This window comes from Notolabrus celidotus, chromosome 6, assembly GCF_009762535.1.
Source record: "Notolabrus celidotus isolate fNotCel1 chromosome 6, fNotCel1.pri, whole genome shotgun sequence".
In the NCBI taxonomy this organism is placed as follows: Eukaryota; Metazoa; Chordata; class Actinopteri; order Labriformes; family Labridae; genus Notolabrus; species Notolabrus celidotus.
This window is the reverse complement of record NC_048277.1, coordinates 24377440-24394755: the sequence shown is the minus strand read 5'-3', so window position 1 is coordinate 24394755 and position 17316 is coordinate 24377440. Positions and strand designations below refer to the sequence as shown.

Here is a 17316-nt window from a genome sequence, read left to right as displayed (position 1 = left end):
GGTTTACTTTTGATTGTAGGTGTAAAGATAGGAGATGAAGATTTGTTTTGTGGGAGTGCACTCGTATAATGCCAGATAATAGTGAATGAAGGGGTAGGATTAGATAAGTTTTAACTTCTTCCTACTCCTTTTCGCACATGTAAAGTAAATTGTTTCACTGCTTGCTAATGGAACTGATTGATTTTGTTTCTTTTGTATTTCTATGTATAACACACACACACACACACACACACCCACACACACACACACACACACACACACACACACACACACACACACACACACACACACACACACACACACACACACACACACAAATGCCATTAATCTATCATTTCAGTTTCATACTCTGTTATATTTCTGTGTATTTTGTAAACTTTAAAAACAAGTGGCAACATAAAAATCTCCTTAGTTTCACTCTTTGAGGGCTCAAATAGAAAATATTTGTCCAAAGTCACAAATGTAGGCGCTAACAAAAGAAAACGTGTTGTATTAAGATACAAAGAAAACTACTGCCAGCCTGTTAATAAACAGTCCAAATAGCTGAATTTAACACAAGTCATGTCTCTGATAAGGCAATTAGCCAATCAGAGTTTAGGATTTTGGGCTGGCACCTGGGATGGATAATGGATTTCAAAGGAGGGCAGTGCCACCCCTGGCCAGCCATCTCAATACACCCCTGTTTTGTAACTACGTTCAGTATGTGAGTACTGGGAATCTATATGATCAAATATGTATAAGATAGTAAGTGAATTTCCAGAAATGCTAACACAAATTTTTTTAGATATTGACTGTTATATCTGTGTATTTGATAAAAACCTAAGGATACAGGTTTCATAGACAAAGCCTGCTCTTGATAGCTCTCCAGTTCAATGAAATTAATATCAGAACTTAACTGACCTTCGCATAGACACAACTGTCGCTCAGCCTCCATGGTTCACAGGTGTCCTCACACATAGGACACATGATGGTAGTGTTGGCTTCACAAATCTCTTTACTGATGAGACAAATATAAAGAAAAAAAAAGTAAAAAATAAAGACAAGATATTCTATACATTTTATTTTTACTGTCCTATTGATACAAGATAGTAAATAGTGAAATGCAGGCTGTGTGAACCAACCTGACTTGGCTGGACTCCATGGTGAAGAGACCGTAGAGGAAGACAAAAACGCCAACCAGGGCCGCAGGGATCAACATACCAGTGTACCAGCCCAACCACGCAAAGTAAAGACCAATCTTCTCACCAAAGTACCTCCTGAGAGAGAGAGAGACGGAGTGGTCAGCAGTCATTGATAAACTGTGTTTACAGGTAATTGAACAGTCCTGTTAATTTGCTGTATAGTCGTGGGTGTAGCTGCAGAGAAGTGGCTGTGGTAGAATAATAGATGGGTAAGCTGTGGCCCGAAAAGGTCACAGAGTATAACTTTGTGGTGTGAAATGAATCAATAACTGACTGCTTCTGTAACCACAACTGTTGAGGATTCTTTGAGGAAATAATTTCATCACTGATTATGTAAAGCAGCTCAGCGGCACTCAGACGTATCAGTCAGCTCCCAAGTCCACATGCAATGCTCCAAAAACAGTAAGGAAGTTTTTTTTTCTCAATGAAGGAAAGCAGTCTTTACTTTTGAAGTTGATGTGTCACACAAAGAGGTGCTTAATTCTTCATCCATATGATTTTAAGAAAATGTTTGCACTCATTTGGACTTGTGGTCACGTGGTGAATTTAAGTCCAGCTGACAATCTCCCCTTGCTTCATCTTTTGGTCTCTGAACTCCTGAGGGTTATATTTGGCTAGTTAGAATCTAAATGTTGGAGTGTTTACAAGCTAGTTGCCAGTGTCTGTCTGATGTCCAACAGGGGATGTATGGTGGGTTTACAGAATTTTCCCGAACGTAACAGAGCTAGACAGTTAAAAAAAAATCAGCTAAACTGACTATAAGGTTCATTAAAAAAAATCTTTAACATGAATTTTAATAAAAAATGAGTGAGTTATCCTCATTGAACCATGATCTGTGAGAATTAAAGAACACCAAGGGACTAAATATTTATTTAAAGGGCAAGTAATGGAGTTAAACATTTGATTTAAAAAAAATGTGTATTGGGATTTTTTGGGGATTCTGTAACTTTTGCATAATTGAATATGCCCCCGGGTCAAAGTGATCCAGGAACATTATTGCTGTTCCAGAGAAACGAACATAACAGGAGGATAAGCGGATGTTCTGTTTCTGTAGGTTCATCAATTAAATGAGGAACCTTCATAATGTAATGTCATTCAATACACTATTGCTGGGCTATGAGTATCAATAATAGCTATTTGAATTGTACATGATTATTGAGCTGATCTGCTAATTAGCTTGTGACATTCTGACAACACAACTGGAGATTTTATGAGTATTGCTACCTTGGTATTTGCAGTTCTCTGATGGCGCTTGGCCCAGCTGAGGATAAAAAGTAGAAGCTGGTGAAGACAGCTAGCCCAGACAAAGCTTAAGTTATTGAGAAATATCTGCCTACCAGCATAAGTGAAGCTGAATAATTAAAAGCTTTTGTCTAAACTGTAGATTACACATTTAGATATAGGTGAACCTTTTTGGTTGCAGAGGGAGCACTGTGTTGGCTTTACCAATGTGTGTCTATGCAAAGTTTGGCTCACTGCCTTCTGGATCCAGCTCTTGACAGCAGTATCGATTTTTCAATCTAACTTTTGGTGAGAAAGTGAATAAGTGTATTCTCAGAGATGTCAAAGTAACCCTTGTCATTCAGCCTACTCTTCCTATAAAGGTGATAAGCAAAAAAAACAAATAGTTGAAGTGGTTTCACCCACAGCTGTTGAAATTCCCTCCATCAGTTCAGAGTGCACTGTGATCAGAATCCTGAGTGTATCAATTATCTTGCACTTTAAGCAGGAGGTGAACAGTCATGCCTCTCCATGCTCTACGCTCATGTAGATCTCCACAAACAGGTCATGATTGCAGTGCCACTGTGCTTCAAAGCCGATTACCTGATGAGGTCCAGAGGTTGGTATTTGTACCACATTCCCCAGCGGGCCCAGCGTTCATACAGAAGATGTCTGTGGTTCTGGGCACCGTGCGTCTTAATTGGATGTCTGCTCTTGTAACCACCCTGATGAGACAGAGAGCAGGGAAATCTACATTACAGGAAGAATATCTCAGTTTGAACATTTGAGTCTCTACATGTGTTTTTTAAAAACCTTCTCACCTCATGAGGAGGAAAAGCAGCCTCATACGTGTTGTTTCCCAACAGCCTGTTGATACCTGCAGTAACAAAAACCATGTCATGTGAAATAAAGCTTGTATATGTGAAATATCGCTACACTGGCTTCCAGTTGCAGCTCGCATCAGATACAAAACTCTAATCATCACTTACAAAGCAGTAACCAAAACTGCTCAGTTTACCTGGAACCCCTCATCCAGGTCTACACCCCTTCTGGCCCGCTACGCTCAGCCTCAGAAAGGCACCTAGTGCTTCCAGCACACAAGGCCTCAAAATCACTAGCTCGACTCTTCTCTTCTGTTGTCCCTAAATGGTGGAATGAATTGTCCAACTCCGTTCGATCTGCAGAGTCCCTCTCTTCTTTCAAAAGACAGCTAAAGACCCAGCTCTTTAGGAAGCACTATGCACTAAGCTAGACTATTCTCCACTGTTGTCCCCAGCGGCAGATTGTATCTTCCAGCTACAATTGACCCGCACTGTCCTGCTCTACTCTGGGGATCTGTGTTCAGCTCTGGAGTGACCCAGCACTTGGTACTTTTGTAATTATTGTGGTGATGACAAGTTAATTGTTGATGATGATAATGGAAGGTCTTAAATTGTTTGGTTGCTTCATTGTAGATGTTCCTTATTTTACTATGAAGAAAAAATCCTTATTTTCTTTGTGCATTGCCTTTACACTGCTTGGCAGTACCTGAATCCAAATGGACTTGAAGCACTTTGTTACTCTTACTGATCTTGTTTCCTCTTGACTAGATCTTTGCTTGTGTTGTTCTTGTTCTCGTATGTACGTTGCTTTGGATAAAAGCGTCTGCTAAATGATATTGTAACATTGTATACCTGTGTGAAAGTACCAATACTAATGATGAGAGGGGTCCATCTGGCTATTCATTATTCATTTAAACCCATTCTCCCATACTCATGTCATTTACTGCATTATTGGTAATGTCCATTAAGGAAGCACATTAGAGGTTTTAAACACTCAGGTTAGGATTTGAGCACCTAAAAATACCTTTTAGTTTTTTGCTGATCGTAATAACTTGATTAAAATCTGCTATCAATCCAAAAAAAAAAAAAGGTTGTTTTTGTGATGAATTTGAATTTAATATTTTAAAGGACAATGTCACATTGATTTGCATTGTCATCCTCGGACTGAAACAGTAGACAGTGAGCACAGGAGCAGGGAGGAGTGGATTTGTAAAGGATTTTCCACTCTTGATGTGGAGCTGATCTTATTTGTTGGAGAGTAGAGTGGTCAACAGTATTCAAATATTAATGTGAAATCCATTCCAGGCCCTCAAGGCCAAACTTAAATCAGCAAAACATGTCGCCAGCAGCCAGACAAAGAGAGCGGAGTGGGAGTGAATGCAAAGTTTGGTAACTGCAGTTGCTAAAAAATATAAAAAGGAAGAAAGACAAAAACAACAGCCAGAAGGCGAAGACGGATCAGCCATAAGTTGGATGATATGCTCAGGAGAAGTCCACAATTTAATCATCCTACAGCGAAAACAACAAACACAGGCATGATGTCTCCCACCAGTTCACTATTGCTCTCTTAAGTCAAATTAACAGCTAAATCTATTGGCTGTGACTAGTGCCCCTAATGGATTAAGCAGTGAGGTAATGAACACAAAGAAAGAGAAAAAGGCAGGGTTATTGTGTTTTATTGTGCTTACTCTTGGTCTTTATTCCTTTGTCTGTAATTAAAATGTATTATTCAGGGCTGTTTCTGGTTCTAAAGTTTCTGTTAAGTAAGGCTACTTAACTTAAAAACAGATCAATGATAAGCCCCCTTTTCAATAAAGAAAACAATTATAGATCCTGGATTAATGTACATCGTGGGATCCATTTCCACTAATGTGACATGTCTACAAATATTGTTTGTGAGAAGCCACAAGACAAAGAAGCGACGGCTATGCCTCACCCATCTTTGATTTTCCATCTTCATACTTGGTGCGCTGCAGGACGTGATGAACTATTCTGCTTCTGGTCGAATTGGAAAAGAATGTCTCCCTATTGTTGATAGTGAAGCTGGGAGGAAAATGACAGCACATTCGATCAGATATTCATCATGCAGCAGGATGTCGATATCATCCAGTCACAGCCTTCAGAGACAATGTCGCCGGTACTGATGGGAAATACATTAAAACTCCTGCTGTTAAAAGTTTGTGTTCATCCCGGCATCATTATTTCCCCCCAAAAATGTCAAGGCCGACAAGTTAAGTAGAAATGGAAATAATTCACTGACAAATGAGATTACTAGATGATGCCTTTCATCAAAGAGATGCTTTGAAAATTAGAAAAAAACAGGAAGGAATGGGGGAGCATCTAATCATTTTACGAGCTTCTGCTGCTGCATTTCAATCTCTTATTTATGATCAGCTCGTCTTTATCTTTCTGAATTCTGGCTTAAAGTTATGAAAAATATATGACATGTATTTTAAGCTTTGATGAAGATTTCAATGGCTGGTTCGTAATTCTACATCCAGAGCTCAGGACAAAAATAGATGTGATAGATAAACATCAGCTAACACTAGATGACAAACATCACTGTTACATGACATTCTGTTCATGTGAGTGTTTGTTTCTGTGATGGCATGCATAATATGTCCTGCTTACTGGTGCATGCGTGCCCTGCTAAAGGGAGCCGTGTAGCAGTCGGTCTCCTCCAGGTCAGGCAAGGCCTCTTTGTCCAGCTTCATGGGATTTCTGGGAAGCCAGCTTTTTATCTGTCGACATCTCAGATGAAACCTGCTGCAAGGACGCAGAGAAACGGGATTAACGGCACAAATTATCATGAAGATTGTTTTCTTTCATATTGGACATCGGCCCTTAACCTTTTTTCCCCTGAAATAACCCTGAAAAGCTTGCACTATCCCACACAGACACAAAAACACACATGTTAGTGCAGACAGGGCCCTGCATACTTTTTCATTTCCATGCTGCTTATGCCTCATGTGAGACTGGAGGTCAGTGATCCAGGATAACAGTGTGCTAAATCCAAGCCAAAAGATAATTCTCTTTTTTAATATTTAAGGCATGATTTAAGAACTGAGTGATGTCTAAAAGCACGCATTGATTTTCAAGATTTTATTATCTGTTAATGTGGAATTAACTTGAGAAAGACTAAAAGTCGACAGTCATGCTAGCAGCTCTGTATGATGACTATAGTACCGAACCTGGGGGGACAGGGGGGTCTTCTCTGTCACTGCCCCCACCCTCTGGAACTCTCTCCCCCAACACCTCAGACTCTCTCCCTCACTCACCAAATTCAAATCCGGACTCAAAACCCACCTATTTACAAAGGCTTTTAATCTATAATTGATTTATTTTGTTTGTTTTGTTTTGTTTTGTTTTGTTGTTTTCCTTTGCTTTTTTGCATTGTTGTATAATTTATTTTCTATTATTATTATTATTATTATTATTATTATTATTATTATTATTATTATTATTATTATTATTACTACCACTATAAAATTAAAGAAATCACCAAAACAGGTATGAAACATCCTGTGTAGGACATGAATATGTTTATCAAATTTCAGGCCAGTCATTCATAAAGTGGTTGAGGCATTTTGCTAAAAAAAGTCTGTCTCATTATGGTGTTAGAGGAAATGTCAGGGCTTCACATAAATCACATTTGATAGTTTAATAACACCATGATAACATTTCGAGATATTTCAGATAGGAGACCAACAGTGTGTTTGGATTAATCCCTGGGGAGACATACATTGGTTTATAAAGATGATCCTCAGTTATCCAGCTAATAATTGTGGAGATATTTTGTAGTAATGGTCGACCAGTCAACAGAATTACATTTGACAGCCCTAGGGTTAACAAATAATCTAGCAGGGTAATGTTTGCCCACTGCCTCTCTGAGAGGTCTCTAACATATTAGGCTGTGCTCTAATGTGGATTGAATGAATATAAATGGGATTTCTGGGGGAAAGATGCTGCTGCCAGACAACATTTTACAAATGATGTTATGAGAAAGACAGGTAGCGTAACAGAAAGTAATGATATCAAAGCAGCAAGCTGCCACCACCTGCACACAGCCTATTTGTCCAGCTTTACAGGGATGTGAGTTTGTGACAAACCATTAGCAAACACATAAAGCTCATACACTACTCAGGCAAAATTTTCTTTCTAGAGCAGCAGCTTAGTGAAAGACTGCTGAAGCTCTGAGGCTAAAATAATGGTCCCTATTGTTCACAGTGACTAAGATTCCTCTTACACAAGATTTAAAAGTGCTTGTTCTCAGTTGGACAGGTGGGCGAGTGGCTGTTATCTCTGTGGTTTTTAGTCTGCTGTGTGTGAAGGTGTTTGTGTCCTGAAAGCATGGACATGAATTTTTTCTGGTATGTCAGGATAAAACATACAAATTCAATATTGTCCATATTGTCAACACTGTCAACTTTTAGAGGGTCTATTTACAACTTGTTTTCCTATGCATGATTTAACATGAAATGTAGTTTTTACTACGGTATATTAATCAGCAGAGTGAAACATCATAAAACCCTGACACAGGCACATTTATCACAGGAGTCAGTCAGGTCACACCTTTGCTTGTTTATAAGCTCTGAACAGAGCCAGGGGAAATTAGTCCCACCATGTTTGCACCTTAGCGGAAAACATTACCTCCATTACGACCAGAAATGTCAGGATTCACTTATTGATGCCTCATCAAAACTCAAAACTGGGTATCAAACAGAAGCAGTGAACATGTATAATTGATTTATAGTATTAATGTGTTGGACTAAAACACAACCTAACTCATGAATAATCCTATAGGTAACTGTATTTGGTTTGCTATGAAAAGACAAAGTTTGTGTGGTGATGTAACACCCAGGTGCCTTTGTCTTTTTTATCTTTCTTCACAGCCCCAAACAATGCACAACACTGACTAATCTCAACAAGCACCAAACACAACCCAGTCTACTACAGAACATAAAGTTTGTCGTAGTGCAGTCTGTTTGGCTAAAATGATCAGCAATGGGGCATTTTTAGCTTACTTGCTGACACAGGCGATATGCTGGCAAGCTGGCAGCAAAACTGTCTTTAATTGGCGACATCAGCTACTTCATCCACACTCTTTGGATTAATCTAGCAGGTAAATTGATAGATTTTCATTTGAGAACAACATTTTCAGAAAACCTGCTGAAGCAACCAACACAGATTTCTGCTGTGTCCCAAAGTCATGGTTAGCTGACGACCTTAAGCTCACTTCCAGGCTAATGTTTAACACTTTGAGTGAGCAGGTAAGAAGGCTAGCTTTGATCAGATTTTTAATGACAGTCGACTATGGGGCCCCGTTTGTAAAGTTGTGCACACTGAAAATAACAGCAACATTTCTCCACATTTAGCTCCAAAATGACATAAAAATGTAGAGTGAATTTTTAAAAGTCACTTTTTTTAATCACATTTAGAGAAATATTTGTGATCTTCATGTTTAATTTTGTTGTAAAAAATATATATGAAGTTAAAATCACTGTTAAATCGACAGTGGGAAATTGCATATCAGCTAAATATTTAGGATCTCAGAGCAACATTTAACCTTTAGATTTAACATTTAAAATTCAGATTTAGATTTAACATTTAGATTTACATTTAACATTAAGTTAGATTTAACAATTATATTTATATTTAACATTTATATTTATATTTAATATTTAGATTTATCGTTGAACATTTAAATTCATCGTTTAAATTTTAGATTTATATTTAACATTCAGATGTAGATTTAGCATTTGGATTTAACAAAATTTTAACTTAATATATTTTTCACAACAAAATTAAATGTGAAGAAGATCACAAATATTCTTCTGATTGTGAAAAAAAAAGTTACTTTTAAAAATTCCCTCTACATTGTTATGACATTTTGGAGCTAAATGTGGAGAATTGTTGTTATTTTCAGTGTGCACAACTTTACAAACGGCGCCCCATAGTTGACAAGGGACATACTGTACATAACCCACAGATAGTAATCATATTGGATTGAGATGTTTATAAAATGACTAGTTCTGTTAACAGTGATAAGGAAAAAAAATGGAAAATACACTTCTGATGTAGAATATCAAAAACTGCTCTGCCAGAAAATGTTATGTTTGTGAAGGACATGAATCACACTTAAGATCTTGAATGAAAAATTGCCTTTTTATGGGCTTCTAAAGCAAAAAGGGGTTTGTCTACTTTTTTAGAGCTAAAATTAATTTTCTCAGCCAAAGAACTTAAATTAAAATTAAAAACCCTTTTCATATGTCTTTCAGCGATTTGTTGAATCCAACTGTATTTCAGTGAAACAGCTGGAGGGAAGTTTGGATTCCTGTATCATCCCTGAACATCTCATCAAAGCAGAGCGGAGCATCTCTCCTCCACTTTGATGAGATGTTCAAGCGCTGTCTGCAGCTCCATATGACTGAAGGATAACAAGTAATTTATAGAATAGCACTGTCGGCGTGGGAGATTTATTGTATTGTACTTTTGAGAATGTGCCTGCCGAGTGGGAGGCTGTGGTTGGAAAGTTTAATGAACACCGTCATTTAAACAAATATAACAGTGCCTGTGCTTTTAATGAGGGGGAAGATCATCTGCACCTACTCAATGATTTCAAAGCACCTTCTTCTTCTAGTCTTGTATATATCAACATTGCATAGGCCCAAAGATTGCCCTATTTCAACAACTAATGGCATACTTTATAAGTATTAGCTCAATGTCTGGTGCGAAGTCTGACATTATTTCCCCAGGTCGTATGACTATTTACAGAATGATCAGGGTAAAAAGGACAAGGCTAATCTGACTTGAACTTCATCTGTTTGCCTTTTAAACTGAGGAGACAGATCCAGCCTCCAACACCATCCACAACTCACATTAAAGCTAAAGCCTTGCAGCTGTGTTCCTCATGAATTTTATTAGAGACACTAAAGCATCCAGCTTCTCACTCCAGAGAGAGAAACAGAGGTAAATATTTTATACTCTAAATCTACTTACCTGCCCAGGGTTTTGCTCTTCCAGTCTGTGAAGTAACATTTCTTCCTGAAAGAAGAAAAAAGACAAGTAAGAGAAAGAAGCAACTGAACTACATTCATTCATTCATTCACCACAGCTAAAGGCTCACTCAATTCAACTCAATTCAAAATTTGCTTTATTGGCATGAACAAAGAGATGTTATTGCCAAAGCACATAAATTCATACAATACATTATATATATTCAAATAACACACTACACTCACCATATACATTAATCACACACCATATTCATTACATTTTATATTCATCACATACATATCAACCATATATTACATATATTACATATTCTATACGCATTAATAAACGATGGTGTCACCTATACAGCATATCTCAATGTCCTCACCCGATGCGGCACGCTCACAAAACCCCCACCCAAAATCAAACACCATGGGATGGTGCGTCCCTCAGGCTGTGACAGGCAGACACATATTTAGCAGCCAGAGGAGCTGCTGACCCTTCCCCCAGGAGAACTAACAGTTTCTCTTCTGGGGTTAATGTTGGGAAGTTTGGTACCATTTTAGTAATTTCCCTGTAGTGGGAATCTCTTAGTAAAGATAACTTGCTGCAGTGGAGGAGGAAGTGCATCTCTGTCTCTATGTCCCCTGTAGAGCAGTGAGAACATTGACGCTCCTCTCTGGGCAGCCATGTCTGTCTGTGTCTCCCTGTCTCTACAGCTAGCTGGTGGTCACTTAGCCTGTATTTGGTCAGGACTCTCTTTCTCTGGGTGCCGTTACCTGAAAGGCATTCGGATGTTCATCTGCTCTGCATACTTGCAGAGTGTGTCCCAGGGAGCGTTGATCTTCACAAACATGATGTCATTATTTGTCAAGGAGGGCTGGAAAATGAGAAAGAAACTCAGTTATTTTGGATCTAATTTGATGAAACAAGCTAAGTGTGATAAAATCAAACCAATGGTTTTACCTCCTTCTCCAGCATGAGACCTTCAGCTCGCAGATTCTTCTCAAAGGTGCATCTCTTCTCCACCTGCGGACTGGACTTCTTGTAAACCAGGATGTAGTCCACTCGCTTCTTCCCATCTCGGAACAACAGGCCAGCGGAGTCCCCTCGATTCTTTCCCTGTAGACACAACAACCTCTTGGCAACTCAGATTCATTTCCCCCCACAGTGTAACATTTAAAACATCCAAGAAGTAATTGCAGGTTACTGGGAGAGGTGTACCTGAATTGAATCTGTACGGGCCTCTAATTTAGCCCGGGTCACAGTTGGCTTGTGTAGCAGAAATGACTCGTCTGCCCTGGTCTCACACGTTGTCACCTCTGACTCCTCCACATAGTGATCCTTGCCGTCCTCTACTGCACACAAGCACAGCATGATCAATGAGACAGTTATTGAGCAGGTAATGCACCAAACACAGTCTCCTACCTGGGATAAGTCTTTTGTTTCTGCTAAAGTCAATATCTTCCTTCATCCCAATGCCAACACTGAAATCAGATCTGAGCCAAAGTTATTCAAAAATGTGGGCGACAGTGTGAGAGAAACACCTTGATGTAATTAAACAAATCCATGCACCGATGTTGAACAAAAGCCAATCGTGTTTCCTTCCTTCCTGTATCTTAACGCATCCCACTGATGATGCACAAACAAAATAAAGGTTTTTTTAACCCACACTGTGAGGAGGGGCACAACATCCACAGAGAAGTTATTTTCTGACTGCTCCCAATGCTCAGCAGCACTTTGAAGTCTTATCAGATTACCTTCATATGACACTAACAAGAATGAGGCAGCATGATGGATGAACAATAACTCTTTCGCAACACAACATTTGTCAATGATGCCGGACGCGTATTGCTTTCATGATGGGAGAAGAGTAGATTTACTGGGTGACACAATCCATCTTTCAGGATAAAGCACAACATTTTGTGTGGTTTGTTGGAAACACAGTCTGAGGCTCTTAATACATCCACACATTCATGACTGATGCAACAGGTTCATAAATGTACTTTTATATCACAATGTCTGGCTGTTATAATTACACCTGGTGATAGCTTATATCTGTCTGTAAGTACCCCCTTCTGTTTCTCTTTGTACTACGTCCCCTTGTGAGAGGTGGGTGTCCCTTGTTTCATCAAATTTATCCCCCTAATTCATCCTCCCCCTAACCATATTTGTATGTGATTATTTTGTCTGTTGCTATCAAGATTCATCCTCAAGTGTCAATGGGGAAGTGCAAAAATGTACTAAGTTTTATGGGTGTCAACTTGAGACTGGCTCCGAAAGACATGGATAAATAAGTATATGGATGTAATATAAACTTTAATTTAAATTAGGTTTCACTAAGATTTCTGAACTGCTGCTTGTTGAGATTGAAATGTTTTGGGATTTGTTTTTTTTTGTTTGTAAGTTTGTTTCTGAGTGAAACGTTTGAAGAGTGCTTGGTTATAAAACAACATAATTACTGCACAATGTTGCCTATAAGGTGTAAGTTATATTAAAGGGTAGCAGGATAAGCCTTGGCTTCAGCCACACCTTTTTTGGTCAGCATGGAATTGGCCAAAATATATGTGGATGTGTATGCATGTTTATATGTTTATATGTTTATATGTATGCATGATGTATGTATGCATGTGTATGTGTATGTATGCATATACAGATAGATATTTGTGTGTATGTATATGCTGGACTCTATTTATATTTTTTTGATGACTCCCTCAGTGATTGTTTTGTTTTTTGCTTTTATTTGTAATTTTCACATGGCTCCTATGTTGTGGAGGGACTTGTTGGTTGCTGACGCAGACCAAAATAAACCTAATCAATCAATCAACATGGGCTGTTTTCGAAATCGGCTACTTCTGTATACTAGCAGTACGTACTGATTTTGCCAAAAATCAGTATGTAGTATGTAGTATATGAACAAGAGCAAAATCTGCAGTATGCTAAAACTACCTGGATGCATCGGACCAGTCTGCCTCGCATACTGTTTCCCACAATGCACAGTCGTTCCGCTTTTTCTTTTTTCATCTTTTTTTGACGAGTGGAACTCAGTTTTTAGGTGCTGTGAAAATTATTAAATTCTATATAAACCACTTCTTAACTTTTTAAATCATAAGTCAATGCTAAAGAAGCAGTTTCTCTATCAGCTTGGCCATTATTTACTTCCGCTTTCCGAAATTGGAAATTCAGTGACGTCTAACCCAGCATACTGCAACACAGATCGAACAGAACAGTCATACTACATACTAAATTCAAACGCAGTATGTAGTAGGCAGTACCTACTGTCTACTACATTAGTAGGTAGTAAGTAGCAGGCCGTTTCAAAAACAGCCCTTGACTCTCTGGTTACACTCATTTTTAAACACCCAATTTTACAGCTCAATAAAACATGTTCACAGCATAGTTCAAACTAATCTGTTTTGAGGATATTAAGACTAAAAGTAATACACATATTTGATGATAAGGGGGTGGTTGAGTTGACTGTAAGGCAGGATGGGGTAGCTGAAAGACTGAAAGACTGAATCACTCCACCCCTCTCAGAAACCAATGGGTGACGTCACTGAGACCACAGTTTGTCCATGTTCCTATACAGTCTATGACCGCTATCAAGCAGCAGTCTCAGGTGTTAAAATATGAAGTCAATGTGGCAGTACAGAAAAAACTGCAGTTCCTCTGGTATCCACTTGAGGCACTAGAAGTAGGCCTTATCACAGCCTCTGCTAAAATGGCCATTTGTACAGCAGAATTTAACATGTTTACAGTCTGGTACAGAAATGGTTTAGTAACTTTTCCTCATTTCTTTATTCTTGCCGACTGGACAGGGATGAACTTTTATTCATTCTGTTTTGTTTATAGAAGTCTAAGAGCATACTTAGGTTTGATTAATGGGGTGCCTGGTTTGATTGACAGGCGGCTCCTTACTGTTTGACAGACAGCAAGGCTTTGGCCTCAACTCCACCTCTTTGTTGGTTTCAAGTTTAATCGAAAGTTAGTTGGAATCAGCCCTTCCAATATGAGGCTACCAGCTTTGGTTAACTTCTCCTGTCGCATGTGTCTACTTAACACACAGATCAGGTTGGTGTGGCTGTCAGAACTTTATCAGACTGCTGCTCTCAGAAATGATGAAAAACTGGAATTATACATGATATAATATTTAAACAATACTTCTGAGAGTACATAAGAAGCTCCACCAGTTTATCTGTGTTTATTCTCATCACTTCATTTAAAACTCCCTGGCACTGAAGCTTAACAAATTCATTAATTAGCTGAAACTAAATTAGAATCTCTGAATCAATAATGTCTTCTAGGAGATTAATGAATGAATGTAGGTTTATTGCAAATCACGTTCTGTGACCGGTTGTTTTTTCTTTCTTTCTTTCTTTCTTTAGTTTTAATTCAATCAGCATCACCCCTGACTCAGACTAGGATTTTAGAGAAACCTGTCTTTTCTTCTTAATATTTTAGGATCATAGCCTATCTTTGGAGTCACTGTATGTATAAGAGTAAGAGTGAAAAGTAGTGATTGCATGCTATTGGTTTCACAGCATTGGAGATTTGATCTATCACCAACCACAAATGCATCCAAATCCACAGTTTAATACAGATTCCCAGAGAATACACGACTTCTATCCAGTCACTCGTACTCTACAAAGTTGTGCGATATTGATTGTGACGTAAAGTTGTCCTCACAGACATCAATGTGAATTACCCTCACACTGAAAGCCTACACAGTCCATTAAGATTTGGTGATAAAAGAGTCAGTGGGGCTGAAAAATGACTCTAAACTCTGGGCAGCATGGTGTACTGTTAAGAATAGAGAAAGCAGTCTGTATTTACAATGCTGGAGCATGCTGAGCTTTCATACAGACAGAACACGACTATACAGAACCATTCAAGTGTTTTTATTTTAAGGTGCTGCATTATTTTACCTTTTCTTTTTGTATGTACAAGCTGTAGACAAAAGGTTCCCCCTCCAGCAGTGGAGGACCCAGCTTTGACCTATCAAACACATCTGACAGGGAGGAAGCTGGGCACGGAGCATGTCCTTGTCTCGCCATCCAGGTTGATCTGTCTCGGCTCTCTTTTCCTCTCTGTATTCTCCTCATGCCGAGACAAAATAACACCTCTCCCTCAGACGTCTATTTTTAGCACAACGTCAAAGAGATAGTTTTCACCGAAATAGCAGCACCTCACCTCACGCTGCTTCATCTGCATGAAACTCACATTTCAATTTTACATTCAGCACTCAGACAGACACTGAAGAGATACAAAGGGCGTTTCAAGATCAAGGAAATGCCAACTTGTTGTAGCGCTGCCTGGGCTGATGCAGAATTCAATCCCGCGGCTGACGACATCCTCTGAATATTCTTGAAGATTTCTAAATGACTGGATAATTTTACAGACCAAACAGAGATGCATTGTTTTCTTCACGACAACATTTTCCTACACCAATACTCAGTGCCTCTGAAACAGCACTGGACACGTGTGACTGGGTTTTCTTAATTCCCTGCAGCAGGAACACAATCTGTGCAATCAATATCGTGTGCATGCTTTAAATGTCACCAACAAAATTAAAACCTGCACAGTGACAAACTCTGTTCCTGCAGAGCCCAACATTCAGTGGAGTCAGTGCCAAGTATAAGAGAGTAATTGTGAGAATGGCTTGATTAAATAACACTCATTGTTGTGTTTGATGGCATTTAGCATGTGCATGCATGAGATTAATTGGCAAATATTATATTGTTGGAAAAGCAACAACAATGTTTTTGAATTTTTGAAGAAAACCTTAAAACAATCAGGGCAAGTCATCTTTCCTGCATTTAGAATACATCCATTAGGTAATTCACAGATGTGAACAGTATTTAGCTGTCTTACATTCTTCCATATACTGTAGAGGGAAACCTAATCTCTACTGATTCTTCATTAAAGCAGAAGGGGGGTAGATTTTAGTATGGTAAGTGTTCTGGTCCTGTTTGTGGTGTGTTTGTAGTCCAAGTAGTATACCAGTCACCCATCAGTAAGCTTTGGTGTATGCAGGAAGAGAAACAGTTCATCTAGAGAGCAAATGCAGGAGGAGAATAATCCGCTGTAATGACATTCTGGCTTCCATCAGCAAAAACCTGCCGATTTTTTTGATCTTTATGAAAAGATGTCTGCATGCAAGTGCAGCTAACAACCTGTTCTTGATTGAAAATTTCAGCTTAAGGAACAAATCTGCTCGACCCTTTGACGACAGCCAACCAGCATTTAGATGTGCAGACTTATTGGAATGCATCAGAAATGATCAATCCAACCTCCAATCCAACAAAGAAGCAGTTTAAACGTGTTTTTTTTCTCATCTCGAGGACATATCTGACAAAACTTGCTTTTCCTTGGATCATTATGTTATTTCACCAAATTTAAGATCTGTTGATTGCATGTAAGTCACAGGAAAATTGGTTCCCCCTTTGTGTTCATACCACTATTGGCCCTTTTCTACTACACAGTTCTAGCCCTACTCGACTTGACTCAGCTCTACTCAACTCGACTCGACTCGGTTTGGGTACCTTTTCCATCAGCCGGAGTACCAACTCACGGTGGGCGGGGTTGTCATAACACAGCAGCATGAAACTGTGTTTACGTCATTTTGAATGCAACACAAACACAACAATCACAAACAATGGAGAACATGGAGGCAATGGTGTACTTGCTCTGTTCGTCGGCCACTAGACCCAAAAAAGTCTGGACCCCGTCAACGGACCACGGATAAACTTTGCGAGCAGACATTGTACAGTACTGATGTCGTTTTTTAAAAATGGCGGGTTTGATTCCCTCCTCCAAGAATTGCCACCTTAACGTGGTGGAGGGGTTTGTGTGTCCCGGCGAACCTGGGAGCTGTGTTGTCGGGGGCATCCGCCCCTGGTAGGGTCTCCCAAGGCAACTTGGTCCCGGGGGAGGGGCCAGAATAAGAGCTATTCAAAAAACCTTCATGAAACGGCAATTAGGGATGAGAGCTACCTCGCCCGGAAGAGGGAGATCGGGGCACCCCCCTGGCGCCAGACCCGGGGGGGGAGCTGGATGGCGAGCGTCTGGTGGCCGGGCTCTCGCCCATGAAGCCCGGTCGG

General features: G+C 39.3%; 1 protein-coding gene across 4 annotated transcripts in view; it reads right to left on the bottom strand.

The window, feature by feature from the left end:
• The window catches only part of ano3 (anoctamin 3), a 50481-nt gene that overhangs the window by 10590 nt on the left and 22575 nt on the right, over positions 1-17316 (bottom strand). Inside the window, exons 3-13 of one of the 4 annotated variants that reach the window (XM_034685081.1) lie at positions 15142-15310; positions 11441-11574; positions 11183-11338; positions 10996-11096; positions 10223-10267; positions 5855-5989; positions 5160-5266; positions 3224-3279; positions 3006-3127; positions 1122-1256; positions 901-997 (exon numbers count right to left, since the gene is read on the bottom strand). In XM_034685081.1, the coding sequence (XP_034540972.1) occupies positions 901-997; positions 1122-1256; positions 3006-3127; positions 3224-3279; positions 5160-5266; positions 5855-5989; positions 10223-10267; positions 10996-11096; positions 11183-11197 (813 nt within the window). In that variant the 5' untranslated portion in view covers positions 11198-11338; positions 11441-11574; positions 15142-15310. The remainder of the gene's footprint in view (positions 1-900; positions 998-1121; positions 1257-3005; positions 3128-3223; positions 3280-5159; positions 5267-5854; positions 5990-10222; positions 10268-10995; positions 11097-11182; positions 11339-11440; positions 11575-15141; positions 15311-17316) is intronic. The other 3 variants (XM_034685082.1, XM_034685080.1, XM_034685078.1) reach the window with 3 other exon arrangements.